This window comes from Equus przewalskii, chromosome 26 (assembly GCF_037783145.1).
Source record: "Equus przewalskii isolate Varuska chromosome 26, EquPr2, whole genome shotgun sequence".
Lineage (NCBI taxonomy): Eukaryota > Metazoa > Chordata > Mammalia > Perissodactyla > Equidae > Equus > Equus przewalskii.
In genome coordinates, this window is record NC_091856.1 from 35,564,724 (window position 1) to 35,591,793 (window position 27,070).

At 59.1% G+C, this 27,070-nt stretch overlaps 2 protein-coding genes across 7 annotated transcripts in view; both read left to right on the plus strand.

The window, feature by feature from the left end:
• Nucleotides 1-15,365, plus strand: part of ADAMTS13 (ADAM metallopeptidase with thrombospondin type 1 motif 13) — a 31,777-nt gene extending 16,412 nt beyond the window's left edge. The window contains exons 18-32 of one of the 2 annotated variants that reach the window (XM_070594678.1): nt 810-991; nt 3,330-3,465; nt 3,546-3,675; nt 4,359-4,541; nt 5,523-5,706; nt 6,355-6,475; nt 7,397-7,526; nt 7,642-7,821; nt 8,543-8,725; nt 10,432-10,636; nt 11,368-11,677; nt 12,235-12,381; nt 12,719-12,895; nt 14,074-14,258; nt 14,897-15,365. In XM_070594678.1, coding sequence (XP_070450779.1) covers nt 810-991; nt 3,330-3,465; nt 3,546-3,675; nt 4,359-4,541; nt 5,523-5,706; nt 6,355-6,475; nt 7,397-7,526; nt 7,642-7,821; nt 8,543-8,725; nt 10,432-10,636; nt 11,368-11,677; nt 12,235-12,381; nt 12,719-12,895; nt 14,074-14,258; nt 14,897-15,082 — 2,639 coding nt within the window. In that variant the 3' untranslated portion in view covers nt 15,083-15,365. The remainder of the gene's footprint in view (nt 1-809; nt 992-3,329; nt 3,466-3,545; nt 3,676-4,358; nt 4,542-5,522; nt 5,707-6,354; nt 6,476-7,396; nt 7,527-7,641; nt 7,822-8,542; nt 8,726-10,431; nt 10,637-11,367; nt 11,678-12,234; nt 12,382-12,718; nt 12,896-14,073; nt 14,259-14,896) is intronic. The other variant, XM_070594679.1, reaches the window with a different exon arrangement.
• A 349-nt stretch (nt 15,366-15,714) lies between these two features.
• Nucleotides 15,715-26,849, plus strand: CACFD1 (calcium channel flower domain containing 1). Of its 5 annotated transcripts, none has more exons than XM_070594718.1 (6): nt 16,061-16,350; nt 18,767-18,894; nt 19,227-19,299; nt 20,776-20,901; nt 23,788-23,895; nt 24,431-26,849. In XM_070594718.1, the coding sequence occupies exons 2-6, from the start codon at nt 18,825-18,827 to the stop codon at nt 24,519-24,521; spliced, it is 468 nt and encodes a 155-aa protein (XP_070450819.1). In that variant the 5' UTR covers nt 16,061-16,350; nt 18,767-18,824; the 3' UTR covers nt 24,522-26,849. The 5 variants fall into 5 exon arrangements, with proteins under 5 accessions (XP_070450817.1, XP_070450819.1, XP_070450821.1 ...); XM_070594720.1 differs by having other exon boundaries at nt 16,067-16,294; XM_070594719.1 differs by lacking the exon at nt 16,061-16,350 and adding an exon at nt 18,241-18,477.
• The last annotated feature ends 221 nt before the right edge of the window (nt 26,850-27,070 follow it).

The window sequence follows — 27,070 nt, forward strand, 5'->3', positions numbered from 1 at the left end:
GTCCAGCACCGAAATGTGGCAATACGAAGGGAGCGTTGCCAATCAGGGAGCTCATGTGGGTCCAGGGTCTGGTTTTTGCTGGGGCTTCGATATGTAGGCGTGATGGATGGATGGGCGGATTGATCGCTCATGTGGATGCCCTCAGTCTCAGGTTGACTGATGCCCCATGACCCAAAGCCCACACCCTAAATCACACCCTAAATTCCCAGTGTGGCCAGCCCCCACCCTAAACAAAGACACTCCTATCAGCTGTGACACAGGTTCCCCCCTGGAAGCCTGAAGCCGAGGGCAAAGGCCAGGCCTGTCTTTGGGCAAGGCCAACTTCTTTACTACAGTGCCACAGTGGGTCTTTATTTCCAGGGGGCATCCACACCTGACCTTTGAGTCTGACGTGGGGGGCTTCCCTGGGGTCTGCGAGCCCCCGAAGCTGCCTGTAGCGCTGATGTGAGTGCTCTTGGTGAGGGCAGCAGGTCCATAGCACTCACCAGGTTCCAGGAGGAGGTGCTGAGCCACCCCCATGGGGAAGGCTTCTGTAGTCAGATGTCTGTGTGCATCTTGGAGGGTGCGCCTTGCTCGCTGCAGAGCCCGCCCGACCGAGACAGCAGGAGGACCTGCTCCCCAGGGAGGCCTGGGGACCCCGGGGAGGGGAGTCGTGGATGTGGTGGTAGAGATTACATCCCGCTGGCTAGTTGTCGCCTCCACCCTGTCCCTTAAACCAAGACCTCTTCTGTACAAGGGGGTGGCACCCGCCCTCTGAGGGTGCGAGGGGTGGCGCCCCGCTGTGCTGACGGGCCTTGCTCCCCCCACAGCAGTGAGGATCCGAGGGCGCTACGTCGTGGCCGGGAATTCGAGCATCTCTCCCAGCACCACCTACCCCTCCCTCCTGGAGGACAGCCGTGTCGAGTACAAAGTGACCCTCACTGAGGACCGGCTGCCCCGCCGGGAGGAGATCCGCATCCGGGGACCCACCCAGGAAGACATGGAGATCCAGGTGACCAGGAAGGCCTGGAGAAGCCAGCAGGGACTCCTCCTGGTGTTCATCAGTGCACGTGTTCAGATACTTATCCGCTCTGCAGTCATGGGGGCATTGCTGAGGAACCTGTGTGTGGAGCCCACAGGGGTCCCTGGAGTTCTGAGAGTGGGTGAGAGGGAGAACCCTGGGCAGGGGTCAGGGGGCTTCCCCAGGAAAGGGGCGATGGGGCTGGGGTCTGAAATGAACTAGTGCTGCCAGGCCAAGCAGGGAGGGACGCATCTTGAGGGAACAGTGCACACACAGGAGGGGTGATGAAGAGAGATAAGGAAGGAGACTCCCCGACCAAGACAGACCTTGAAGGACCTTGCTGGTAATGTGAGGAGTTCTGGGTTCCTCCTGGGGCCCCAGGGGCCTGCTGAGGGGCTCCGGGCAGAGTGGATTTGGGATGGGGCCTATGTCAGGCCTGGCCGAAGGAGCGTGTGGGGTGTGAGACAGTGGAGGAGGCTGGTTGGGCTGACCCCCAGATTGGAGACCCACCATGGAGGCGTCCCTCCAGGGGCAGTGGTGGTCCAGGAGCTGGAGGCAGGGTGATGCCGGGATCCAGAGCCCGGGCTAGGCACTCAGGTGGACTGGAGTTCGAGTCCTGGCTCTGGTGGAACCTGGGCAAGGGACTTAACCTTTCAGAGCCTCAGTTTCCCCATCTGCAAAACGGGACTAAGTATAGCTAATCATAAAGTTACTGTGGAGATTCATTATTTTACAAGTCATGTATGTTAAGCACTTGGCAGAGTGTGTGGTGCCCCGTACATGTGCCATGAAAGGTGGCCACTGCTCCAAAAACCGAGTGCATGCTGGCTTGGATCTCGGAAGCCCCCAGAGGATTGGGGATACCCCATCCTAATGGTGGGAAAGTTTGGGGACAAAGGGACGAGCACCATGAGGCCAAACCTGGAACTTGAATGTTCCCTGCCGGTTGTGGCCCTCCTCCTGCAAGGATGCTATATTGCCCATGTTCTCATGCTGACTCTGCCACTGATGGCTGTGCGTGCGTCCCCTCCCGTGCCTCAGTCTCTGCGTCTGTAGGATGGGGACGGGATGGCACTCCTCCTCCTAGGGCTCTGGGCAGGTTTCAGGAGTTGAGGCGTGTGCTGTGCGGTATTGGCAGCAGTCCCGGGCAGAGAGGAAGCCCTGAGTGGATGTTGGCTCTCAGTGTGTCTTTGGGGTGGAGGTAAACGGGAGCACAGGTAGCCATTGTCGAGCGCGTCCTCCGAGCTGTGAGCCCGTCGACCTGTGTCCCCATCTGTGCTTTGCTGATAGAGGCGCTTAGAGGGGTGGATGGAAATTAGTATCGGTTGAAACAGCCCTTGGGAACCTTTGGGAGGGGCCCCAGTCTCGGCAGCCCCTGACTGTGGTCCGTCAGCCCCACCCTCTGCCGCTGCAGCTGGGGGAGACAGCAGGGGCTCCCCCAGAAGGCCAGGCCAGGCCAGAGCGAGCCCCCTGTGAGCGGTGCACCTCTTCCCAGACTCCCCATGTGGCCCAGTTCACCCACGTCCCCACTCCCGGGAGCACTGTTCCCAAATGCTGGCTGCTGAGCAGCTCTGTCGGCATCCTTTGCGGTGTGTATAAAATACAGATTCCTGGGTCCTCTCAGAGCCACTGAATCAGGACCTGCCCTGGTAGGGAGGGGACTCGAGAATCCCCATTTTAGCAGAGGACTGCGATGGGCAGCTAGATGTGGTGTCATGGGGGCAGGTGCTGGGTGCCACTTACCCTGGGACCTCAGGGGCCTCCTCCTGGGGCTGGCCTTGGGCACAGGACCCAGTGACCCTCCTGAAGGGCGAACAGGCCCAGGCTGCCCTGCAAACACCCTTCCTTAACTTCCATGATCTCGGGGTCCAGCCCAGGCCGCCAGTCCCTTCTGATCCAGCCCCTTCCTGCTGACCCCTCATGCCTCATCTCTTGCTCCAGAAGCACAGGCTTTGCTGGTCTCGCTCCCAGGCCCTTGCCTGGGCTCCCTCTGCTGGAGCGCCCCTTCTCTCACCTCTGCCCTTGCCTCCAGGAGCCCCTCCCTGACCTGCCCCACCCCTGGTCAGTTCAGGGGTGCTTCTCTGCTCTCGTAATGCCCTGTGCAGATTGCCATCCCTGCACTTATCTGCCACTACCACCCCACCCTACCCCACCCACTGTGAGCTCCTGGAGGCTGGGACAGTGTCCCGTTGGATGTGCTGTCCCCAGGGTCGGTATCGCTGATTGCTTGCTGAGCGAAAGAATTTAGAAATGGAGGAATGAAAAGCTGAAGGCTTCCCGGGGGAGGTGGCTGTGACAGTGACCGGAGCCCACTGTCTGTGTCCTACAGGTTTACAGGCGCTACGGCGAGGAGTATGGCGAACTCACCCGCCCAGACATCACCTTCACCTACTTCCAGCCTAAGCAGCGGCAGGCCTGGACATGGGCCGCCGTGCGGGGGGCCTGCTCGGTGAGCTGTGGGGCAGGTGAGGTCCCAGGCAGGGCCCGCCCGAGGCAGGGCTTGCCTCCTGCACGGAGGTGGTCTAGCCTCCCTCTTTCCTCCCAGGGCTGCGCTGGGTGACCTACGGCTGTCTGGACCAGGCCAGGAACGAGTGGGTGGAGCCTGCCCAGTGCGGAGGGAGCCGGCAGCCAGCGGCATGGCAGGAGTCCTGTGCCCCCAAGCCCTGCCCCCCATAGTGAGTGCCATCTATGGCTCCCAGGGGGGGTCAACAGTAGCTGCCGGGCTCTCACCCTAGTTCATGGGGGCCACATAGCATGGGCTGGGCGAGGCAGCTTCTGGGCATTCTCTCGTTGACTCCTGGAAACTGCCCTGTGAGGTGGGTTTTGTCAGTGTCCCCATTTAGCAGGTAAAGACACTGAGACTCGGGCAGACATGGGTGACAGTGGCAGCCTGGTGTGACCCACACCCGCTGCGCCTTGTCCACAGGCTGACTTGCCCTCTCTGAGCTCAGTGGGTCACTGCCAAGGGGACGTGATTGCCCTGCCCAGGAGCTTGTGGGGAGACTCAGGGAGGCAGCAATGGAAAGCACCTGGGCCTCGCCAGCCCCTGGCCCAGGTGGTTGGCAGGAGTGTAACGTTAGGGACAAGGCTGTCCTTGTTGGGTTCAGGGCTGGGGCATCCACTTACCAGCACTTTTGTACAGGTGTCCTCAAGCTCACGTGCAGCCTGGGGACACCTGGAGAGCTGGAGGGCTGGGCTGGCTGTACCTGCACAGTGTCTAGGTACCTGAAGGGACACCGGCCTAGCCCAACCCAGGGAATCCAGTCGCCTGGACGATCTGCCTGCTTTCCACCCTGTTCCCCCAGGCCAGCCAGGGCACCAGGCCAGGGGCCCAATGCTCTGTTCCTTTCCTCCTCAGCTGGGCAGCTGGAGACTTTGGCCCCTGCAGCGCCTCCTGTGGGGGAGGTCTGCGGGAGCGGGCAGTGCGCTGCGTGGAGGCCCAGGGTGGCCTCCTGAGGACATTGCCCCTGGCCCAGTGCAGAGCGCTGGCCCCGCAGCCAGAGCTGGTGGAAACTTGTAACTCCCAGCCCTGCCCTCCCAGGTGAGCACAGGGAGGGTGCGGTGGGCGGGGCGGGACCCATCCCGGGCCAGATCCGGGCAGAGTCTCCCTGGCAGGGCTTGTCCCTGCACTGAACCCTGCCACTGCTGAGTGTCCCTTCTTGCCAAGGCCTCTGGCTTGGCCCTACCATCCTGAGTGACAGGCAGCAGTGGCCCAGCATTATGAATGTCACTATCCAGAGACCCTGGACTGGCCATTTCCCTCTTTGAACTTCAGGGTCCCTGTTCATGGAGAGGCTGAGGACCAAGTGAACCCAGGAATATAAAGCAATAATGTCACTTTATCATTACTGATGTTATTTCCACGGTGCCTCTCATCCCCTTAGCATCTGAGCTGACAAGCCACCTATCATTCTGACTTGCCACTCACTGGCTGGGGGACCAGGAAAAGTCCCCTCCTTCTCTGGGCCCAGTTTTGTGATCTGTCCAGTGGGGAGGGGGTTGGCCTAGGTCCCTGGTGGCCTGCGTGTGGCTCCAGGCTCCTTTTCCCCTCTCGTGTTCGTGGCAGAGGTGGGAATCACCACTCTTTCCCACTGCTGCCTGATCCTGCCTCAGAATCCTTCTGAACACCTCACTCCAGGCAGTCACTGCCTCTCAGGGTTGACACACGCATGAAACCCATTTGCCACCACTGACCTGGGTGGTCTGATTGCACCTGGCACCTGTTTCTCAGCACCTGCTAGGTTGTGCAGAATGATGTCGTTATCTGGTTGAAGGCTCACCTCTGCCTCTGGAGAACAGGGGTCGGGCTGTGTCACTACACCCCGGGTGTCACGGGGCGTGCTGGCAGCACTCCACCCAGAGCTTCAGGGAAAGGCCCCTGGGTTTTGCTTCTTTTGGGGACCCTCTTTGGGCTCTTGGATATTGGGGAGCAGGTCTGCTGCCTCCCTGCCCCAGGAGCTAGGCTGCACCCACAGCCCGATGGCACAGGCAGGGCATGATGGCTGTCCTTCGCCGTCCTCAGGTGGGAGGAGTCCAACGCGTGCTCATCGTCCTGTGGGGCAGAACGGGCTGCACAGAACATGACATGCGTGCCGGGGGCAGATGGCCTGGAGATGCCAGCGACTGCTGGGCCCTGCTCCCCGGATGAGAAGCTACCTACCCTCAAGCCCTGTGTGGCGATGGCCTGTCCTCCCACCTGGGGCCATGTGAGTGTCCTGGGCACCAGGGAGGCCGGGCTATTGGGTCCTTATCTGGCCAGGAGAATGAAGAGCACTGGTTCCCTTTGGCCTCCTGGCCAGAGCAAGAAGACTGTCCTTGTGCAGGGCTGCTCTCTGTGGGATCCTCCTGGTCAGAGGACAAACTTAGAAAACGCTCAGGGCCTCTTGGGAAGTCCCATCCTGCTGGCGAGCCAGGCCATGTTAGAATGCTGCCAGTTCTGTGCTGCGCAGAGAAACACTGCCACACTCCTGCCTGGCATTGGGGGCTCTGAGGCTGCGTGCCGTTGTTTTCAGACAAGGGTGCTGGGCAGCTGTGTCCTCTCGTGGCTGGTGGGGACTGAAGGGCCAAGCATGCCTGCAAATCCGGCTCCTGAGCCCCAGCTCCCAGCCCTGTCCCACAGTGACCAGTCATGCTGATGCAGAGGCCAAGGTGGGGCATGTGGTGGGGGCTTCTGCTGGGGGCTGGGAAGCGAGTCTCCACAGAGAAGAGCAGCAGGGAGGAGCAGCCTTTGGGGTGCTGGTGACCACTTCTGCTCTCTCCTGAAGAGACTGGGCTGGGTGGTGGTGGAGGGCAGGTGCTCAGTGGCCTGGAGGTGGGAAGCCCAGACCCACTAGCTTGTTGCTTGCCCGCTGCAGCTGGACCCTCAGGCTCCAGGAGAGGAGGCTGCATCCCCATCAGGCAGTGCCAGGCTGGAGGCTCACATTGCACACGTGTGGATGCCCCTGGCGGGAACTTGCTCCGTCTCCTGTGGTCGAGGTGAGGCCCCCGATGCTCCTGAGGCCATTGCTCGTGAGCTGCCTCTTCCCTGCCAGCATTGTGCCCAGTTCTAGAAAGCATTTGAGGTGGCTTACAAAAACCCAAATGACACAAGAGCATGACGTAGTACACAAGGAGATTGGAACAAGGTGCGGACAGCCACGTATATGTGTTCATTGATTGGCTGAAAGATAGGAAGAGATCATAAAACCCAGCAATAGTGGGCCCAGGAGTGAATTTCTCAGGGTTTAGAAACTGTGGGAGATGGGCCCCAAACTTAGCTCTAAGCTTCCTAGTGGCCAAAGAGAAACAAAACTAATTTTAAGATACACAGTGTTCTTAAACTAAAATCCTAACCACTTGCTCAGTAAGACTTAGGCATGTTTAGAATTGAGACCAGAGATTTCTTTCGAGGATACTCCTAAAGGAGAGAGGTGAGGAAACTGGCCCCAGCAAGATCTTTATGATAAACACGGTAAGAGATTTTCATATAGCAGTTCTTACAATGCCCTTCAGTAAGCAATAGCACCTGCCACTTGTTGGGCACCTACCGTGTGGCAGGTACTTTGTATCTAGCACAACCAGAGGCACTCACGACTAGAATATACAACTATGTACTGGGGAGCTTTGGGAAGAAGACAAAGGGGGAAAAAAAAGATTGGCAACAGTTGTTAGCTCAGGTGCCAATCTTAAAAAAAAAAAACTTTATAAATATCCCTGCAACTTAAGCACCATTAGATGAGAAACTTAAGGCTCAGAGAGGTTAAATCATTTGTCCAAGGTCACACAGTTGGTAAGTGGCAGAGTCAAGACTCAGATCCACATGGGCCTTATCTCCTGGAGCTCTCCAGAGAGCTGAGTGTTTGCGGTCCTTGCTGAACCCTCCTCTTGGGGCCCCGGGTCCCTGCTTCCTCCCTGCAGGCCTGAGGGAGCTGCATTTTGTGTGCATGGACAGTGCCCTCAGGACACCCGTCCGGGAAGAGCTTTGTGACCTGGCAAGCAAGCCTGGGAGCCGGCAGGAGGTCTGCCAGGCTGTCCCATGCCCGGCTCGGTGAGTCGGGGGGAGGGAGACTGCGCAGAGGGGCAGCAGTCTCGGTCCCCCCGGGGGAAGGTGTCTTACCCTGGGATGTGGCTTCCTACGGAGCACTGGCCTTTCCCTCCTGCAGGTGGGAGACCCGAGCCTTGGCACCGTGCCCAGTGACCTGTGGAGGGGGGCAGGTGCTGCTGGCTGTTCGCTGTGTGAGGCCGGACCGTGGCCAGTTAGTCCCTCTGCCCCATTCCAAGTGCTGGCCAGTGCCCCGGCCCAGCCCCTTCAAGGACTGCAGCCCGGAGCCCTGCCCTGCCAGGTGGGCCCCTTCCCAAGGGGACAGGAGGTCCTAGGTATGCATCCTTGTAGGTGGCATGTCACCTCCCAGGAAGCTCCTGACCCTCACTGTCCTCAGCTGCAGGAGCAGGTCATACTGGTGCCCTGGAACGGTGTAGTGGGTTTAAAGGATGGGAAGTGCGTCACACAGAATCCGGGATGCTGTGGGCACACATGGTCGATGGCTCATTCTTCCATCACTTGCTTTTTACTGAGCACCCACTATGCCCAGGCACTGTTCTGGCACTAGGGGACGAGACAGCAGGGAACAAGACCGACAGGCACCCCTGCCCTCCTGGAGCAGACACTGGGGGCAGAGGGGAGATGGACACTAAATAAGGCAGACTGGGAGACATAGTCTAATGAATGGTGATTAGTGCGATGTGGCAGACACCGGGAGGGAAGATCGGGAGTGCTGGGAGGGGCAGGTCCCGGTGGAGGTGGGGCTGGGATTCCTAATAGAGACAGACCTCTTTGCAGGGCCCCTTGGCTGCCTTTTGGACACATCTGTTTGCCCTGAGTTTCCCCTTTCTGTAAAATGGTCTCTTCTGAATGTTCTCTGCCCACTGGGCCAAGCCTCTTGGGGGAGATATAAGGGTCACTGCGCCCCAGAGAGAGAACCTCTCGAGGCCCTTCCAGGTCTGGGGAAATGAGGGGAAGCCCTGCTCCGCTCCTCCGGGCTCCCCTGACTCCGCTTTCCCCAGGTGGCGGTACAAGCTGGCGGCCTGCAGCGTGAGCTGTGGGGGAGGGGTTGTGCGGAGGATCCCGTATTGTGCCCGGGCCCAGGGGGAGGACAAGGATGAGGAGATCCTGCCAGACGCCCAGTGCCAGGGGCTGCCTCGCCCTGAGCAGCAGGAGGCCTGCAGCCCGGAGCCCTGCCCGCCCAGGTCAGCAGCCCCAAATATCCAGGAGGCAGCCTGAGCCCCTAGTTTGTGCAGACACCAGGCCAGGCACCGTGGGGGTCAAAGGACAGCTCAGCGGCACAGGAGACAGCCCTTAGAAAACAGGACTATTGGGCAGTGCGCCAGATGTCAGAGATGGTGTTCCAGCAAAACACAGGCAGCACTGTCGGTTCTGATGGGGGCGGGGGCTTCGCAGCAGGGGAGGCAGCTTTTGGGTGGAGCCTCAGGGTGGTCCCAGCTGGGCTGCAGCACCGCCAAAGCCAACACAGGACAGACTAGGTCAAGCCCTGTGGTCAGAGACGGGGTTGGAGTCCAACGGGCAAGGGCAAATATTTACCTGCCTTGTTCATAGTTGTTTCATGGTTTCTGTATGACACAGAAAAGAAGGTAACAGACACCACGTGCCAACACCAGATTTGGTAGCTCTTACCATATTTCCTTCATATCTGTCTCCTTGGTTTTAAAGAAATACACGATTACAAATAAGATTTCATTTAAATGAAAACCCTTACCTCATCCGTGATTTATTTGGGGTCTGTTACAGAGTAGGGAGCAAACTGTGTTTTTCAAAATTACGACACAGCAGCATTTGTGGAATTTCCCCAGATGGCTCCTTTGCCATATCCTCAATTCTTGTGTTTGTTGGAATCTATGTTGAGGCTTTCTATCAGGCCCTGTTGGTTTTCCCCCCACTTATTCCCATCCCCATATCAAATTGTTTTAAATATTGTAGCTGTATGATCCATTCCGCATCCTTACCAAAGTGGCTCTTAATTTCTTCGCTTCTGCTAAAGTCCCTTGGCCATGCACCCTATTTGTTGTTCTGATCACATTTAGAGTTGATCTGGGATTTTTATGGGCATTTCACACACACATGAGCTCTGGCTACCCCTCGGACATTGCTGAAGCCACTCTGGCCTCTGATGTTCTGGAACATTCCAGGGATGCTCCTGACTTAGGGCTTCTGCACCTACCTTCCTGCTCCCAGAGGACACGTCGCAATGTCTAGAGACATTTTAAATGTCTCCACTGGGGAGGGGGGTGGAGTCCAGGGGTGCTCCAAACATCCTACACTGCAAAGAGGGCCCCCACGACAAAGAGCCATCCAGCCCCAAACGTCGGTGGCGCCGAGGTGGAGAAGCACATATGCTCCAAGAGGCCGGGCCTTGGTCTGGTTCACTGCCGTTTCCCAGTGTCCAGAACAGCGCCTGGCCCGTGGAAGGCACGCATTGAGAGGTGATATTGCAGGCTGAAAGGACGGCACAGTGTCGCGATTAGGACCCCAGGCTCCAGTGCAGGTTGCCTGCGTTCAGTGCCGGCTCGTCATCACTTGTTGAATGATTACAAGTGACATGGGCACAATTGCCCTGTGTTGAGATTCATTTTCCCTTATCCTGCGGTATCGTTCCCCATCCCTGTTACTGGGACCAGCAAGCAGCTCTGTGGGTGTCAGTGAGTATTATGTGATAAACGGGGACAAAGCAGGGGCACCTTGTTAAGGGAAAAGGGACATCTTTCCTGCAGAGCCTTCTGTGCCAGTGAGCCCGGTGACTAGACAGGAGGGGTTCAGGGGCTGCACTTACGGATCTTGGTGGCCCTGGAACCTGTCTGGGCCGAGCATGCGAGGAACCCACTGAGGCATGCTGTCTTTGGGGAGGCCCAGCCTCTCTTGGGGGCTTCTCTTCCTGCAGGTGGAAAGTCATGTCCCTGGGCCCATGCTCGGCTAGCTGTGGTCTTGGCACCGCCACACGCTCCGTGGCCTGTGTGCAGCGGGACCAAGGCCGGGACGTGGAGGTGGATGGGGCAGCCTGTGCAGCTCTGGTGCAGCCACAGGCCAGCATCCCCTGTGTCACTGCCGACTGCTCCTACCGGTGGCATGTCAGCACCTGGATGCAGGTAAGTGCTGCAGCTGGGGCTGGGGAGTGCATGGGACCCCTGGGGGGCTTTGATTCATTGTGATCCCCTGAAAGGAGGGAGAGAGCCGGGTCTGGTGGGGAGGGGGCAGTCGGGACACCTAGAGACAAGAGACAACGGAAGGTCTGGAGACCTAGAGGGCAGCCGGGCCTTAGGAGGCCCTGAAGTCTGGACACACCGGGAGAAGAAGGTGGATAACTCAGATCCCCCCAGAGTAGCAAATGTCATCCTGTGCCCAGCCCCTTGCAAGGCCCTGGAAACACAAAGGTAAAAAGGGCTGGGTCCCCCCAGAGGAGCTTGCTCATGATGTAACGGGAGACAGCCATCACCCGCCTTGGTCAGGAGGAAGCATCCAGGTCAGGCGGAGATGAGGGCAGGAGGGCAGGGCAGACGCCAGGCCGCAGTGACTGGTAGAGTGTGGAAGGAGGAGGCCACGCCGAGGACTGCCTGTCCCTGCTCTAGGGTTTGGAGAGGTAGAGAGGCCTTGAGGGTGACAGTTAGAAGAGACCTGGCTCGAATCCCTGCTTCTCATCCTATGCGATTTGTGCAAGGTAACCTCTCTGAGCCTCAGTCTCTTTGTCTGTAGAATGGAGACACATGCCCACCTCCCATGTTGTGCAAAGATTCTATCAGACCACACCTGGCCCGTGGTCACTGCTGTCCTCGTCACTCTCTGGCGGGGTCAGCCCGACTCCTCCCCTCTCTCCTGGCAGTGCTCCGTCTCCTGTGGGGATGGCATACAGCGCCGGCACGACGCCTGCCTTGGACCCCAGGCCCAGGTGCCCGTGCCAGCTGACTTCTGCCAGCACTTGCCCAAGCCAGCGACGGTGCGGGGCTGCTGGGCCGGTCCCTGTGAAAGGCAGGGGACGCCCAGCCCGGTGCCCCACGAGGAAGCCACTGCTCCAGGCCAGACCACGCCTGCCACTGCGGATGCTTCCCCAGAGCAGCCCCAGCGCCAGACCCCCCTCTCCTCCCCAGGTTCCTGGCTCCCGCCCAGGCCCCAGGAAAGCCCGGTGGAGTCCAGTTATGTTCCTTTCTCCTGTCTGTTTCAGCGGCTGGCTGGCTGCAGGAGGGGTGGGCGAAGGCATCTCTACCTGAGAAAGCTAGGACGAGCTCCTTGTGGGGATCTCCTGGGGGTGGTCCTGTGGCACCTGGGTCCAGAGCACTTGGGACACCAGGACGGATGTGTGCAGCTGGGCTGAAGGGAGGAGCCTGGGAGGCCGGGCTTGGGGCTGGTCCTCCTCCTCACGGGCAAAGCACAAGCTCACCTTTACTATCATCACGGGAAAGTAACCTGAGGGTCTCAGAGTCAGAACCCAGGTCTGTGTGACTCAGAGCTGTGCACTGCCGTACACACTGCCTCTCTCTCGCTGGAGCACCTGGAAGCGGCTCTGTGCCTTGGATGGCAATGCTCTGACCCAGGCAGCCCCCTCCTCTGGCCTCAGAAGGCTTCCGGCTGGGCCTGGGATGACTTCAGTCACCCCAGCCTCCTTCCACAGCCCAGAAAGCCCCAGGCCCTGTCCTGCTGGGAATGCCCCTGCTGGAAGCTCTGCTCACCTGCACCCCTGCTCCCTCTCCAGGTGCCTGTGGCCGGCAGCACCTTGAGCCAACAGGAACCATTGACATGCGAGGCCCAGGGCGGGTGGACTGTGCAGTGGCCATTGGGCGGCCCCTGGGTGAGGTGGTGACCCTCCAAGTCCTCGAGAGTTCCCTCAACTGCAGCACCGGTATGTCTGGGGCCCCATGAGCAGCTTCTGCCAGTGACGGGGCCTGCCGGGTGCCAGTGAGCGTGCCTCCAGTGTCCCCATTCCAAGCAGGATGCTCCAAGGGCACCCTCACTTGTAATCATCACAGTCCTCTCATGACTGGGGTGTGATGTCCCCATTCCACAGATGAGGAAACAGGCTAGGAGAGATTAAATCACGTGTCCAGTCACTCCCACACAGCCAGTAAGTGGGAGAGTTGGGGCCACTGAGTCAGGGACTCAGTTCAGTCTACCCAGGAGCCACCGTGCTGCCCACCTGGACCAGGGGCACGGGACCCTCATGGCACTGCCCTTCCCAGGGGAGATGCTGCTGCTCTGGGGGCGGCTCACATGGAGGAAGATGTGCAGGAAGCTGTCCGGCATGACCTTCAGCTCCAAAGCCAACACGCTGGTGGTGAGGCAGAGGCGCGTGCGGCCAGGAGGTGGCGTGGTACTGCGGTATTCCAGCCGACCTGCCCCAGAAACCTTCCACAGAGGTATGGCCAGGCGCCGGAGCCTCCCCTGCTCCCTGCACAGCGGCCGGACGGGTGCTGCTGCCACCGGGGCTGGTCCCGACGGGGCGGAGGGCAGGCAGCCTGGGAGCCTACTGAGAATGAGGTGGCAGTGCCTTCTTGGATGCCCCCAGCATCCCTGCCCCAGGGTGGCCACTGTGGGTCTGCACGTGCAGTCAGGATGAGGCCCAGGAATGTGCTGTGTCCCCTCTTCTCTGAGGCCCCGCAGTGAGATAGACGGGCGTGGGACTCCAGCCATATCCTCACCCTGTCCTTCAGGCCACCACAGCCCCACACCCTGGCCCTCAGGTCCTTCAAGATCTTTTAAGGTCCTTCTGGGAGCCACTCTCCCCAGCCCTGTTCTCTTGGCTCACCGTCCACAGAACAGGGTGTGTGTGTGAATGCTTTCACACATGTGTGTGCACACGCACACATCATGTAGAGGATGGCATCCCAGAGACCCCTATTTTGCCCACGGCCCCATCGGTGTCCTCAGTAGCCCTCTAGGTTGCATCAGGGGGCTTGTCATCTCCCAACAGCCCCAGCTGGCTGAGTGGCTTTCTGGGCTGGTTCCAGAGGTTTCTGGGTCCCCCCAGGCCTCAGGTGAAAAGTGGGGACACTAGAGAGCTTTTTCCTCTGCAGAGTTTTGAGGCCCCTCTCCTGCCCCTCAGCGTGGAGCTCTGCTGGTACCCCAGAGCTGGCGCCCAGCGGGCGAGGGCCCAGCCACCTTCTCATCGCTCCTCACTTCCCAGCCTCCCCACATGCGGGCACCTGGCTCGGGGGAGGCCCAGGAGGTGCAGGCAGGAGGTGCTCGAGGGGGCTCCTGATGACGGCAGTGGCCTTTGTGCCAGGCTCAGCGTTGAGTCCTCCTAAAAGTTGCCCTGCCCAGCATGTACACTTGTCCCTTCACTTTACAGAGGAGGGAAGTGAAACTCAGAGCATTTAAAGCCTTCACCTGGGGTCAAGAGCCAGGAAGCGGTAGAGGTGGGGTTCAGTGGGGCTTCTGCCTGGGAACCCCGATCTCGACCACAGCAGCATACTGCCCTCCTCGCTGCTCCCCAGCTGTGAGCTACCCTGGCCTCTGGCGTTAGTGCTCTTTCTGGGGGGCTCCTATGTCCCTGGGGTGGTGCACACCCAGTCCATCCACCTGCTCTCCCCTGCAGATTGTGACACGCAGCTCTTTGGACCCTGGGGTGAAATCGTGAGCCCGTTGATGAGTCCAGATGGGAGGAATGTGGGGGGCTGCCGTGTCTTCATCGACGTGGCTCCACGGGCCCGGATCGCTATCCATGCCCTAGTCACCAACAGGGCCACCGGAACCGAGGGAACCGATGCCAGCTACATCTTGGTGAGGCTGCCAGGATGAGGACAGGAATGGGCTGACTTTTGCTATGAGTTTGGACAGCTGTCCTGGGAGACAGGGACTGGAGGTGATGGGCTAGAGGAGACCCTGAGTTTACTTCAGACCAAAAGCCTCAAAATCACTAGTGAAAGAATGGGAGAAAAGAGTTTCCTTCACTTATTCACCACCAAATGTTTATTGAGCTCCCTACAAGAGTGAAATGGAAAAGACCTTTTCTGATGTAGACCGCCCATTAACCCAGGACAAAAGCATGATGTTAGACCCAGATATAACTTCACCAGGAGAGCAGGCCAACCCCTCCCCGTCAGGTTTCCTGTGTTCTAGAAGAACTATCCTCTGCAAGGTATCAGCTCCCCTGGAGGAGGCAGCCTGATCTCTGGAATCAGACAGAACCTGGGCTCAAATCCCAGCTCTAGCACCCTGGCTGTGTGTCCTTGGGAAAGTGGTACAACTCCTCTGAGCCTCAGTTTCCTGGGTAGAATAATAGTATCTTCCTGATACGGCTGTTGTGTGGGGATTAAATGTGAGTCTCAGTGCACGATACCTTGTATATTAAGGGCTCCATGAATGCTAGCCAATTATCATATGTGGCCGGTCCTTCGGGACTGCCCTTTTCCTCCCAGATCCGGGACATCCACAGCCTGAGGACGACGACATTCCTTGGGCAGCAGGCGCTCTACTGGGAGTCAGAGGGCAGCCGGGCTGAGATGGAGTTTAGCCAGGGCTTCCTGGAGGCACAGGCCAGCCTGCGGGGCCAGTACTGGACCCTCCGATCTAGAGCCCAGGAGCGCGGCAGCACCCTGCCCTAGCTTCCTCTCCAAGCACATCCCTCAGTTGACCCGTGGGTGCAGTGGGATGCCTCTTCCCCGTCCGGGAAGGGAAAGGAAGAACTCGACATTTATAAGCACCTGTTGGGGGCTTGGCCAGCCCTGGAGGGTTGTCTCTGAGTGCTTTCCAATTTGAATTCCCTCCAATCTCGAGTATCTCTTTTAGGGTCTCCTCCGATGGGCAAAAGACTGGGTGGTGGAAGGGGGCAGTCTCTGGAAAGGCAGCCCCCAGCCCCTCGGGTACCAATAAACGGAACGTGCGGTCTGAGTGGTATTTTCTTCACCTAACCTGTCAAATCCGGCTTGAAAACCCACGCCACGGCACGGTGGGGATTCCCTGGCCGCGGTCGGGCTGCAGACCCATTCCTGACCTGAGCACGCCCTCGCCACCCCTAGCGGTCTTCTTCCTCCCCGGGGAGAAGGAGAGGCGAGGGAGTGTGCAGTCACGATTGGGCCCTGATGCGGGCGCACCTGTTAATTCTCTGCGAAGCCCCGCCCCTACGCCTGTCCGGGGAAGGATTTGACCACCTGGGAGGATCGCGCGGCCAGGACCCGCCCCCTATGCTAATGAGCGCCAGCCCCACAGGCGCACCTCGTCGAGGCCCCGCGAGCCCCGCCCCTATGCTAATGAGCAAAGCACGCTCGGGCCCACCTCACTGGGCCCCGCAAGCCCCGCCCCCACGATAACCAGCAGCCGCCTCTCCCACAAGGCAGCGCGCCGGGCCGACGCGGCCGGCTCGGGGCTCTTTGTGAGCGCGGCGGGCAGCGCTGGCGGCGGCACCATGAGCGGCTCGGGCGGGGCGGCAGCGGCGTCCGTTGGCTCCGCGCAGGCGGCGCAGGAGGAGGGCATGACGTGGTGGTACCGCTGGCTGTGTCGCCTTTCGGGGGTGCTGGGGGCCGTCTGTGAGTACCCGGCCCCCGGGAGGGGCCGGCCCCGCCGCCCGCCGCGCATGCGCGCCCGGCCCCGCCCCCCTGCCGTGGCCTCCGCGGGAAGGGACGCGCGGGAAGAGGACCCCGGGGAAAGGGCTCCCACAGGGATGGCCCCGCGGGAGGGGGACCCACGGGGATGGACCCCGGGACGGGACCCTCGGGACGGCCCTGCCAGAAGGACAGTCCAGAAGGGAACCTGAACGCTCGCGGGGAGCGCCGGACTCGACGCGGCCCGGTCGCTGCCTCTCCGCGCCTCCTCTGGGAGTAAGGACGGGGCGGCACCTCCTCCAGGGCTCTCCGCGATTGCTCAGATGCTGCTTGTAAGGCGCCGGCTCAGCCTGGGGCGGCAGCTCGCCTGTTGACTTGGGCGTGGGTGGGGGCCGCAGCCGCCTTAACCTTCGGGCGAAGGTTGTTTACAAGTGGGGCGGGTGCCAGTCTGGTCAAATTTCCTGAGAGTCAGGTGGGGCCAGGGGCCAGGTGGTCCCCGAGGGAGGGCCAGGCGTGAGCTGAGGGCGGCGACCTCTCCTCTGGGTCCTCACTGTCCACTTGGAGGCCCGTGCCTTACCTCTGTTGTCAGTCCTGCCGCAGCCACCTCTCATCTCTTCTCCTACCTCTCAACCCCATCCCTGACACCCCCCCCCCCGCCCCGCCACCTCAAGCTTCCTGGGAAGCCAGGCTTTTAGTACAAGCCCCCAAAAGAACATGAATGGGAAGGCAGATGTGATGCAGAAGTAAAGTAGTGATCGTAGGGCAGGCCTCCGAAAGGCAAACGTAAGTCTGTTTGAATGGTCTGCTCTCTTCTTCCTGCTGCCCTGAGCATTGCGAATTCCTGGAGTGGGAGAGGGCACAGCCACAGGTCTTAGAAAGGGCATGTCTGCTGGGGGCATCTCGGGATTGGAGCAGTGCCTGCCTGGCAGAGAGGGCTGAGGCCAGGGCATGGCAGACCCTGATCAGATCTGCCAGCAGAATCGGCTTTTCAGGGTCCTCTTCCAGTCCCCCAGTCCTCCCAGGTGGGTGGAGGCTGGAAGGAAGTTCAGGCGGGAGTGCAGGGTTAGGGGTGTGCTGTTCTGGCAGGACATGCCCTTATCCAGAGCTGATCGTGGGGCAGGCCCTCCTGCAGTCACAAGAAGGCCCTGAGTCCCTGTCACTGCTGCTCAGAGGAAGTGTGTTTCTGACTTTGTGGAGAGATTGGTGGCTCGAGGCCAGGCCTTAGATATGATCCTCTCAAGTTTGGTTGGCTGTTTCCCTGGCAGATTCGAGCCGGGGCAGGGGGGCGGGGGGGTGCCATGGGGAGTGACATTGGTCAGTAGAGGAGAAAGGAAAGGTCCTGATTGTGGCCTGTGGGCCCTCCCCTTCCCTCCATCTTATAGTCAGCAGCCCTGCCGACCCCCTGGTTACCTCTGGCATCCCAACCAGTTCTATACCTCTCAAAGTGGGGTGCCTGGGCTGCCCAGGAGTTCATGGGGTTGGGGCTACAGATGGAGCTTCAGGAGAAACTCATGGCATCACCCTGAAATGTCAGTTTTACCTGCAGATTTGGGAGGAGGTGATCATTATGTGAATACCAAATAGCATATTACAGAGTGAATGCAAAGCAGGCAGGAGTTGTAGGGATGAACTGGGAGTTCAGATAAGGGTGGTGCTTCTGGCTGGTCACTTTGGGGTAGTGTCACCCTGCTCTGCTGTGGGGGTCCTCGAAGAGGCATTTACTCTGGGTCCTAACAATCATCTGGAGGCAATAGCTTGGGAGGAGAGAGGATTGCACAAGACACCTCCCTCACTTAGCTCAAGCACTGGGGACCCTGAGGGGACATCCTCCAGCCCTTGATTAAGGGACTCCTGGCTGGAGCCTGTTTGTCTGGGTTGAAACCTGGTCCTGCCCCAAGGTTGGCTGTTGGTAGGCCGGTTGGGGTAAGGTGGGAGTTGGAGGGGAAATGCTGGCTGCAGCAGGAGGTGTAGGCCGCTGTCGGGTGAGACAGGGCACAGCTCACAGGCAGAAGCAGGATCGTCTCGTGGGCACTCACATCTGTGGCCCTGGGGGACCTTGCTGCCTGAGTGCGTATGTGGCATGTCCAGGACAAGTGCTGCCTTTTTAGTAGGCAGAGACTACGTCTGTGGTTTTAGGGGACCTTGGGGGGCACACGAGGGCAGGCCCATTGCAGTGGGCTCACTTCCTCTGGTTTCCTCCTCCATCGCTGCTGTCTGCGTAGGGTTGCACGGGAAAACAGCAGAAGAGTCCAGGCCTGTGTCAGGGATCGGGTGCAGAGGAGCTGCTGCAAGTTTAATGAACTGGTTGCTGATTGCTGCCTCCGAGGGCACAGCTTCCTGCCCTGCCCCAGCTGTGGCCTGGGCTTGCTTCCTGCCAGCAGCCAGCTCCCTGGACCTGCCTGGCAGGCTTCCGGAGTTCCTGGTGCAGCCGGGCTGTGGGCTGTGGGTCGAGGAGGGAGGTGAGCATGGCAGATCCTGCCCGTGGGGAGCAGCGGGGGCGATGGGCAAGGCTCCATATTTGGGGTGTTTGAGAAGCCACTTTGAGGGGTGGCAGAGGATGCATCTCTCCTCGTTGTTGCCTCCTGGCATTTCACGGGTGGCTGGACTGGACTGTGGGACTTGCCTGTGTGCAGGAGAGAAAACAGGCCTAGAAAGGTGAAGAGCACATACCCCAGGTCACTCGGCAGGTGTGGGAGTCAGAGCTGGAATTGTGACCCAGGTCTGCCTGGTCCTGATTTCTGTTCTAAGAGAGGCAGCCCCTTCCCAACGCAAGTTCAAGCCACAGTTGCAGGGCTAGAGGACTCCTATGAATGGTGACGCCTGTCCTGGCCTGAGCCCCTCGGAGATGGTCTCTCTCATCCTAACCACCTTGCGAGGTGGGTATTGGTACAGCTGGGCTTCAGAGGGCAGGCTCCTCCAAGCCCCGGAAGAGAGAGTGAGATGCCCTGGCAGCTGGACCGAGCTCTGAGATCCAGCCGCACCCTTGTTGTGGCCTGGGGCCACTGCTTTACCTGAGTCTGCCTTCTCACCTGTGACAGGAGCAGTTAGGTCGGCCTCACTTTCTCAGATGGCGGGGGGCCGCTTCTGGGTGCTGTGAGAAGAGCCAAGTGCTAGATGTCGGAAGGGATTCTCGTAATTTCACAAGCCGTCTCCCCTGGTGGCCTTCCCTTCCTCCCTGCTAATTCCTTCTGTGTCTCTTGCTTTCAAGCTTGTGCCATCTCCGGCCTCTTCAACTGCATCACCATCCACCCTCTGAACATCGCGGCCGGCGTGTGGATGATGTGAGTAGCCACGTGCCTGTCCTGCCTGGTGGGCTTGGGGTGCATGGATCTCTGGCCTCCGTGCAGATCTTCACCTCCTTCCTACCCTACCCTGTCCAGTTTTCCTCATCCTCATTAGGGCCTGGGCCAGGGGAACACCCACTCAGGCCTTTATTGGGTGTAGGGCCGAGGCCACAAACGTTTCCTGAGTGTCTACTGAGTCCACTACCATGGGCCTCACCTCTGGGAGCTCCTGGGGCTGTCAGGGCCGGCCGAGAACCGAGTTGGAGGGACAGTGTCTGATGGGGCTGGAGTCACGTGCTGGGAATCTGGAGATCCAGCTTGGAGGTGGGCAGGCGGTGCCACCCACACACAGCGCAGGTCAGAGTTGGTGCAGGATCAGGCGGTTAGAATGGCAACCACCTGTCAGGGCAGCTCTATCTTGCTGGAGGGGAAGGCAGGGTGAAAGCTGGCCTGTGAGCTCTGGCTGCATCTGACCCCCTGAGGCCTGTGCGAAGTGGCTGTGCGGCAAGCATTGTCCCTGTCCACATGGGGTTTTGGTCTAGGAGGGGCGTGGAGATGGACAGGATGCCATCCTGCCTTCAGAGAACTCAGGCCAGCAGTGAGGCTTGGAGGCCTGCTGTGGGGCACAGAGACCTGTGCTGGCCAGAGGCAGCAGGGACAGGGGTCACAGGGGAGAGGCACTGGACCTGGGCTTCAGGGGGGCTGCGTCAGGACACTGGCCAGCTTGCATGTGGAAGGGCTGGCTGAGCAGGAGTGAGAGTCATGTGGGAGGTCTGGCCTGTGAGGGTCACTGGATGCTGGCAGTGTGTGGGATGCTTGGGCTGAGGGCAACGCTAGTTGTGCAGAGAGTTCCTGTTCTGGCGCTCCGGTGGGTTCTTGGGGGCTCTGAGCCTTTGTTTCTGTCAGACGAGCAATGAGGGCACTTCCCCCCAGGCTTGGGGGCGGATGGAAGGGCCTGGCACGCTGTAAGGGCCCAGTGTCTGGTAACTGCGACTGTGACCCCCCCACGGAGGACCCAAGACTGGAGCAGACACCCTCAGTCACCCGGGGCTTCGCTGGCCCCAGCCCCAGCCTGGGGGTCTGCACTGAAGGGCTTGCTGAGGTCCCTCCTCCCAGTGTCGGCGACTGCGGACTGGCTGAGCTGCTGTTGGGGACAGCTCTGTCGGTGCTGGTGGCGCTGTCACTGGTCATAGCGATAGCGTGAACAGGCGACTGCTGAGGCTGGCTCGCTGAAAGGCCTGGGTGCAGGAGCTCAGCGCCTGCTCACAGACGGGAAGGATGGCATTCAGCGAGGGGACTGGTGTGTGGGAACGGCCGGGGAGTGGTGACACGTTCAGCAGAGGCTCTGAGAGGGAGAAATGGGTGCCCTGGAGAGGAGAGGTGGGGGAGGAAGGGTGGCATTCTGGTGGTGCGGGCGCCAGGCCCCCGGGCCCCTGATTGTCAGCCGGCCCCTCTTCTCCCCCCGCCCTCCAGTCTGAACGCCTTCATCCTGCTGCTCTGTGAGGCGCCCTTCTGCTGCCAGTTCGTCGAGTTCGCGAACACGGTGTCGGAGAAGGTGGACCGGCTGCGCTCCTGGCAGAAGGCTGTCTTCTATTGCGGGTGAGGGGCCGCTGGGGCAGGGCAGGGATGGCCTGGGGTCTCCCCTCGACGGCCCTGTCAGGGTTCCCCAAAACACCACTTCCTCAGTGACCCGAAGGGCAGGCGAGGGCGTTGGCGAGTTTGAGGGGACACAGGTGCATTCGTGTGCTCTCGGTCGAGGTGTAAACTGGGCCAGCCTTTGTGCAGTCATTGGTGACAGCTGCTATAAATGTGACCCAGCAGTTCTGCGTCTGGGGGCTTAGCCCACAGCGCGGTCCTGCAGGATGCAGATGGGAGGTGTGGATGCCTTAGAGCACTGTGTGTGTAGAGAACAATGACGACCGCCTGCGATTTTGGCCCATCAATTGGGAGTCATTAAACAGATTCTGGTGGATCCGTATGATGTGTTTCTGTGCAGCCTTTCAAGAGTGCGGTCAGTCATGTCAGGACGTCCTGACCTGAAAGGGAAAAAAGCAAGTTTCAGAACAGAAAATATTGCCTTCTGAATATGCTTTTCTCTTATTTTCCTATTTCTGACAATTCATGTGTAGTGCTTCACGTCTGAGTCATGAGATTGAACTAATTCAGGATGTGTTTGATACAAGGAAGCCTCTAGAACAGTGCCTGGTGCATAGGAGTCCCTCAACAGCTTCTGGCAGCAGCAGCAATAGTTACCATTATCCAGATTATCTTTAGAAATAAATACGGAAATTTTTATTTCCAAGGTCTTCCCTTCCGGAGGCCCAATGGTTTTGAAACCATCAGAGCACAAGATGCGTGTTTGGTGCCTGAGCCGTTTCCCACTGTGTCCAAATCACAGAGGACAGGGTCACAAAAGACCTTGCATCTTTGTATCCTTGGCCTCCATTTTTTAAAAATGTATTTTTTTTTTTTGAGGAAGATTAGCCCTGAGCTAACATCTGCCAATCCTCCTCTTTTTGCTGAGGAAGACTGGCCCTGAGCTAACATCCGTGCCCATCTTCCTCTACTTTATATGTGGGACGCCTACCACAGCATGGCTTGCCAAGCAGTGCCATCTCCGCACCCAGGATCTCAACCAGCGAACCCTGGGCCGCTGAAGTGGAATTTCCGCACTTAACCGCTGTGCCACCGGGCCGGCCCCTAAAAATGTATTTTGAAATGCTAACAGTAATATATGTTCATTAAAAATAATTTGGAAAATAGAAAATTGTTACCCAAAGCCCCACTACCTGTTAACATTTTGATATGTGTTCTTTCAGTCTGTCCTCAGGCGTTTTTTAAAACCTGTTTCTCACTTAGTTGTAACCGTTATAAGTAAATTTGTATCCTGCTGTTTTTCACTTAATATGATATATTTTCAGTATCACCACAAAGACTTCCTAAGATTATTTGTAATGTTAGGAATCTTTATGTAACAGGATATATCGTGCTTGTCTTAATTTGTAAACTGCTGTGAATCAAGCTGTGATGAACAGCGATGTGCTGAAACTTTTTCTGTGTTTACAGTGATTTCCTGAGGATGTATTTCAAGGTGTGGAATTATTAGGTCAGAGATTATGATTGTTTAGAAGATTTTGATACGGGACTAAATTGCTTTCCAGAGAGGTTATCTGAGTTTCCCCCCCGTCTCCATCCTCCTGAGCTGGGTGCCATTTTCACATCTGTATCTGTGTCTAAGAGGTGAAATAATTTTCCATGTTTTTTATCAGTTGCATTTTCTGTTTTGAAAATCGTCTAGTTTACTTACTCCCTATTGGCATCTTACTGTTTACTTAGCAAGTTATATGTGTTTTCCATGTTAGCAGTCTCTTAATCCTTTGTTATGTTTCCTGCAACTATTTTTGCAGCCTGTTGTTTTCCTTTAATTTTGTTTCGACAGATTTTTCCCTTGTGGTCTTTTTTTTTGGTTTTCTTTGTAATTTCTATTATTCTTTTATTACTTAGACGTTTATAGCTACAATAGAACGTCACGATCACATGTCCCTCCAGAATGGAAAGTCAGGGAGAGTTCAGTTGGTCAAGCCCCATTCTCCTCCGCTCTGGCAGCCAGGTGGCTACAGGCTCAGTCTTGTCGTCTTTGTGTACAGGGTGTGTGTGGGCAGGCGAGGCCAGTGGGGATCATGGGCAGCCTTGTCCAGGGAAGTGACAGGACAGCATGCTGGGCCTCCACTCGCTGATATTTTCCTGACCTGGTTGACCCTGAATCACTGCCACTGGTCTGGAAATCCCGGCCAGGACCCGGAGTCAGCCCCCTGGATGCTTAAGCCAGAGTGGACGCCTGCCACCAGGTGGCGCCAAACTGCAGTTGGGCCGGGCCGGCTCACTGCGCCCGGCAGGAGGCCTGCGAGGGGCGCCCGCGGCTCCTGCATGTGCACGTTCATTTTTGGCGTCTCTCTTGTTGACATATGGCTGACTCTGCTGTGCTAGTCAGAGCCAGCAGGTACTTGGTGCCTGTGCTGTTGCAGGCATCGTGTGCGCAGTGTCACGTGCCCTACCTCGTTCTGTCTCCAGACCTCTGAGGGGCAACGCTCACTTCACAGTAGACAGACATTAAGGAGCTTGCCCACAGTCACACGGCTCCAAGGGACTGAACTGACACTAGGTTTTCTGATCTGCCTGTTCTTATGAGCAGTGAGGGTGGAACCACCTCAGTGCTGTTGAACACTTTTTGGATGACAGACCCTTTCAAAACTAACAGAAGCTTTGGGTCCTCCCCCCCAGAAAATGCACAGAATCTTGCAGACGGCTTCGGGGGTGTTTGAGGAGTTTCTGAAGCCTGGCTGTGAACCTGGGTCCCGGCTGATTTCTGGGGATCCTTCCTGGACAGGCTGGCTGGGAAGGAGGCTGACGTGGAGCAGGGGAGCCTGGGAGTGGTGTGGTGGCCACGGGCTGGGAGTGCCCCCATGACCTCTGCTTCTCCCCTAGGATGGCCGTCGTTCCCATCGTCATCAGCCTGACCCTGACCACGCTGCTGGGCAACGCCATCGCCTTTGCCACGGGAGTGCTGTACGGACTCTCTGCTCTGGGCAAAAAGTGCGTTTGCTGGTCTCAGGCCCTGGGAGGGATCTTGACTTCTGCCTCCCGGAGTCTCTTAGTGAGGAAGGTCTGAGAGTGGTCCCTGTTATTCACTTGTGGAAACTGAGGCACAGAGGTTGTCAGTGACTCTGGTCAGTGTCTCCAGGGCGTTGAGCTCTAGGGAATGAGAGCAGGCGTGTTCATGAAACTTCCTGGGGGTCCAGTTGTGCCTCGTCACAGCCTGTAGCAGGGAAGGCAAATGTATGGCTCTGACAGCTCATCCCACCCCGGGCCCACACCTGGCACTGCAGTCAACTGCTGCCCTCTCTTGCAGAGTCTGGCTGAGACTCTGCATCCTTCTCAACCCAGCATGCCAGGCAGACTTGTCTTTGTCATCCTAGCAATAGGGTCTCTGTCTGGGGAAACAAGAAAGCCCAGTAGGCTCTGCCTGCAGGTCACACCCAGGTCACAGGCCAGGAATCGGGTGGTGTCTGCGAGGGCTGTGTGCTTGGAGGTCTGTCCCCTGTGTGATACTGACTCACTGTCTCCCCAGGGGCGATGCAATCTCCTATGCCAGGATCCAGCAGCAGAAGCAGCAGGCGGATGAAGAGAAGCTCACGGACACCCTGGAGGGGGAGCTGTGATGTGGCCCAGGGTGACCCTCCCCTCCCTGCTCGCCCCTCTGGTTCTGTGTGAGCGTGTGCCAGAGGGATGAGGCCTGGAACGTTGACCCCGAAGGACAGCCTGGAAGAGGAGCCTTTGCCTGGCTCCCATCAGCCCCTCTGCCCCTGTCCTTGTCCCTGGAGTCCTCCTGTCTGCCCCTCTCCAGATGGGTGTCTCCTAGGTCTGAGCCAGGTGCTCAGGGGCTGGGGTGAGGGGCTGAGGGCCTTGGCCTTGGCCAGCAGCAAGGAGGTCGGCATGGTGGCATGGTGGCAGGCAGTGTGAGCCTTGCAGGTGACCCAGGCCACAGGACTCGAGGCAGAGCAGAGCCTGCAGTAGCTCTGCCCAGGCTGCCCACCTGGCCCCGTCCCTCCCAGCCGGCCTGGCTCGGTGGGAAATGGGCTGCTGGGAGGATTTCCAGACCTGCACAGCTGGCAGATGCACTGGGGACCAGCTGAAGGCCTGGGAGGAGCTTCCCCTGGAGATGTTGGTCCTGTCTGCAAGAGGGAGGCACGTCACCTGGGCTGGGCATCAGCCCGACTGAGCCTCCTCTTTGCTCTCCAGGCAGGAGAGTGTCCTGTAGGCTGAGCCACCAGGGCCTGCCTTTGTCCACCTGTCATCAGGGCAGAGCAGTGTCATGCTGCCCGTGGCTTCCCACCACTGCCCAGGGCCCTCCCTGTCACTCTCTTCTCTGTGAGAGCCCACAGCTCTCCTAAGACGTTCCTCGAGTATCCAGAACAGCAGCCTTGACAGCAACCGGACAGCGGGTGGGTACTCCCCCCTCCCCCAGTTCCCTGGAACCTTGGACAAGCCATTCCAGGACATTTCCCATGGGCCTGGCCTCCACCTCCCCAGGCCCTGGTGCTAAGGAAGTGGGGAGGGCAGGCTTCCCCCTGCCCTGTGGGGTTGCCCATCCACTTCTCTGGTGTGGTCCTGCTGTGTCAGTGGCAGTCCAAGCCCGGTTAGTAAAGAATGAGCTTGACCCACCTCCGGTATTCTTGCCGGCCTCTGCCCTGCCCTGCCCTGCCCTGCCCTTGGGGAGTTTCCTGCCTTTTGAGAGCTGGGTAGAGGCTAGAGCCACCTTCCTTACCATGAGCTGTCCCCACTGCCCTGGGTGCCAGGCCACCAGGGAGCCAGGCCTGTGTGGAAGCAGCCCTGCCTGGGACGTGCACCATCGCCTCCCCCAGCCTCCCTCCATGCCACCATCCCTTCCTTCCACCCTGTCCACCTCCTTCCTCCTCAGCGCACTGGCCGCTGCCGGCTGGCACTCAGCAGTTTAGGCCTGTCCCATGGGACCTGGTGGAGCCTGGGCGGCACTGGGCAGAAGTGGGCTGGTGTGGAAAATGCTCCGTCTGGGACCCAACCCCCACTCCTCCTCCTCCCAGGACCCCAGGCTGGGCCTGCTCCAAGCTCCCAGAGTGCAGGGGCCAGTCTTGCTGCGTGGAACCTGCCCCAGGGCTGCGCCCAGGTCTTTGCCTCCCAGAGGGACCTTTTGTCTCTGGGGTTTGTGAGCGTTTGGGGCTGGGAGCGGCAGGTACTGTCCTCGGGACACATTGGTGGGCTCCTGGGCAGCAGCAGCCCTCCAGGGAGCCTAACCAGGCCGAGCCCCAGGTGGCAGGTTGCTGCACTGCAGCCAGCATATGGGACACGTGCCTTCAGGGGTCCTCTGGGGCCATCTTCCTCAGGCCAGTGCTTGGTTCAAAGGGCTGTGGGCTCTGTGCCACTCCAGGCCGGCGGGGTATGTGCATGTGTTTGCGTGCGTGTGCGTGTGCGTGTATCTTCTCTTGCGTGTGCTGTGAATAAGACCTGTCTACCTCCCAGGAGGAGCAAGGGCCTGCCCTCCCCTCTTGGCTCATTCTTATCTAGGAAGTTGGACTTGGGGTCGCTTCTGCGCAGCCCTCCGGCCCCTGCCTCGGGCCTCGCTGACGGGCTTTGCTCACTGCAGAAGGAGGGCTGGCTGTGTGTCGAGGAAGGTTGCACCTCCACACTGAGGAAATGGGCTGGGTGTTGGGCGGGCTGTAGAGTTGGACACAGATGGAAGGGCCCTCCACCCCCTCCATCACAGGCCAGAGTGGGCAGGTCACTCGCCCAGCTTCCCAGTGAGTATAGTCAAGTAGTCCTGAGCTGGGACCCAGTCTCCCACTGGGGGGTCCCGGCTTGCAAGGAACATCTGTCCAGGTGGCGGAAGGGGCTGAACCAGCCGGGCTGCCAGGGCCCACTCCTACCTCCGTGGGTCTGGACTCGGTCCTCTGGTCCCCATTCTCGGGATTGAGCGTGTGCTTTGAGCAATAAAGGCTGGCGGTAGTCTGCTCGCTCGCCCTCTCTGCCTGGTGCCTTCTGTGCCATCAGGACGTGGTGGGGATGTTCAGACCCCATTCCAGCTGCGCAGGGCACCGGCCCTGGGAGGAGCTGCCGTCTATCGCAGACCTGCTGTGCCGCGGGCCTGTCTTGAGCCTGCTCACAGCGCCGCAGACGAGGACAGTGGCCACACAGCTGTGAGGAGCTGCAGTCCACCAGGCAGGCTGACCCCCTG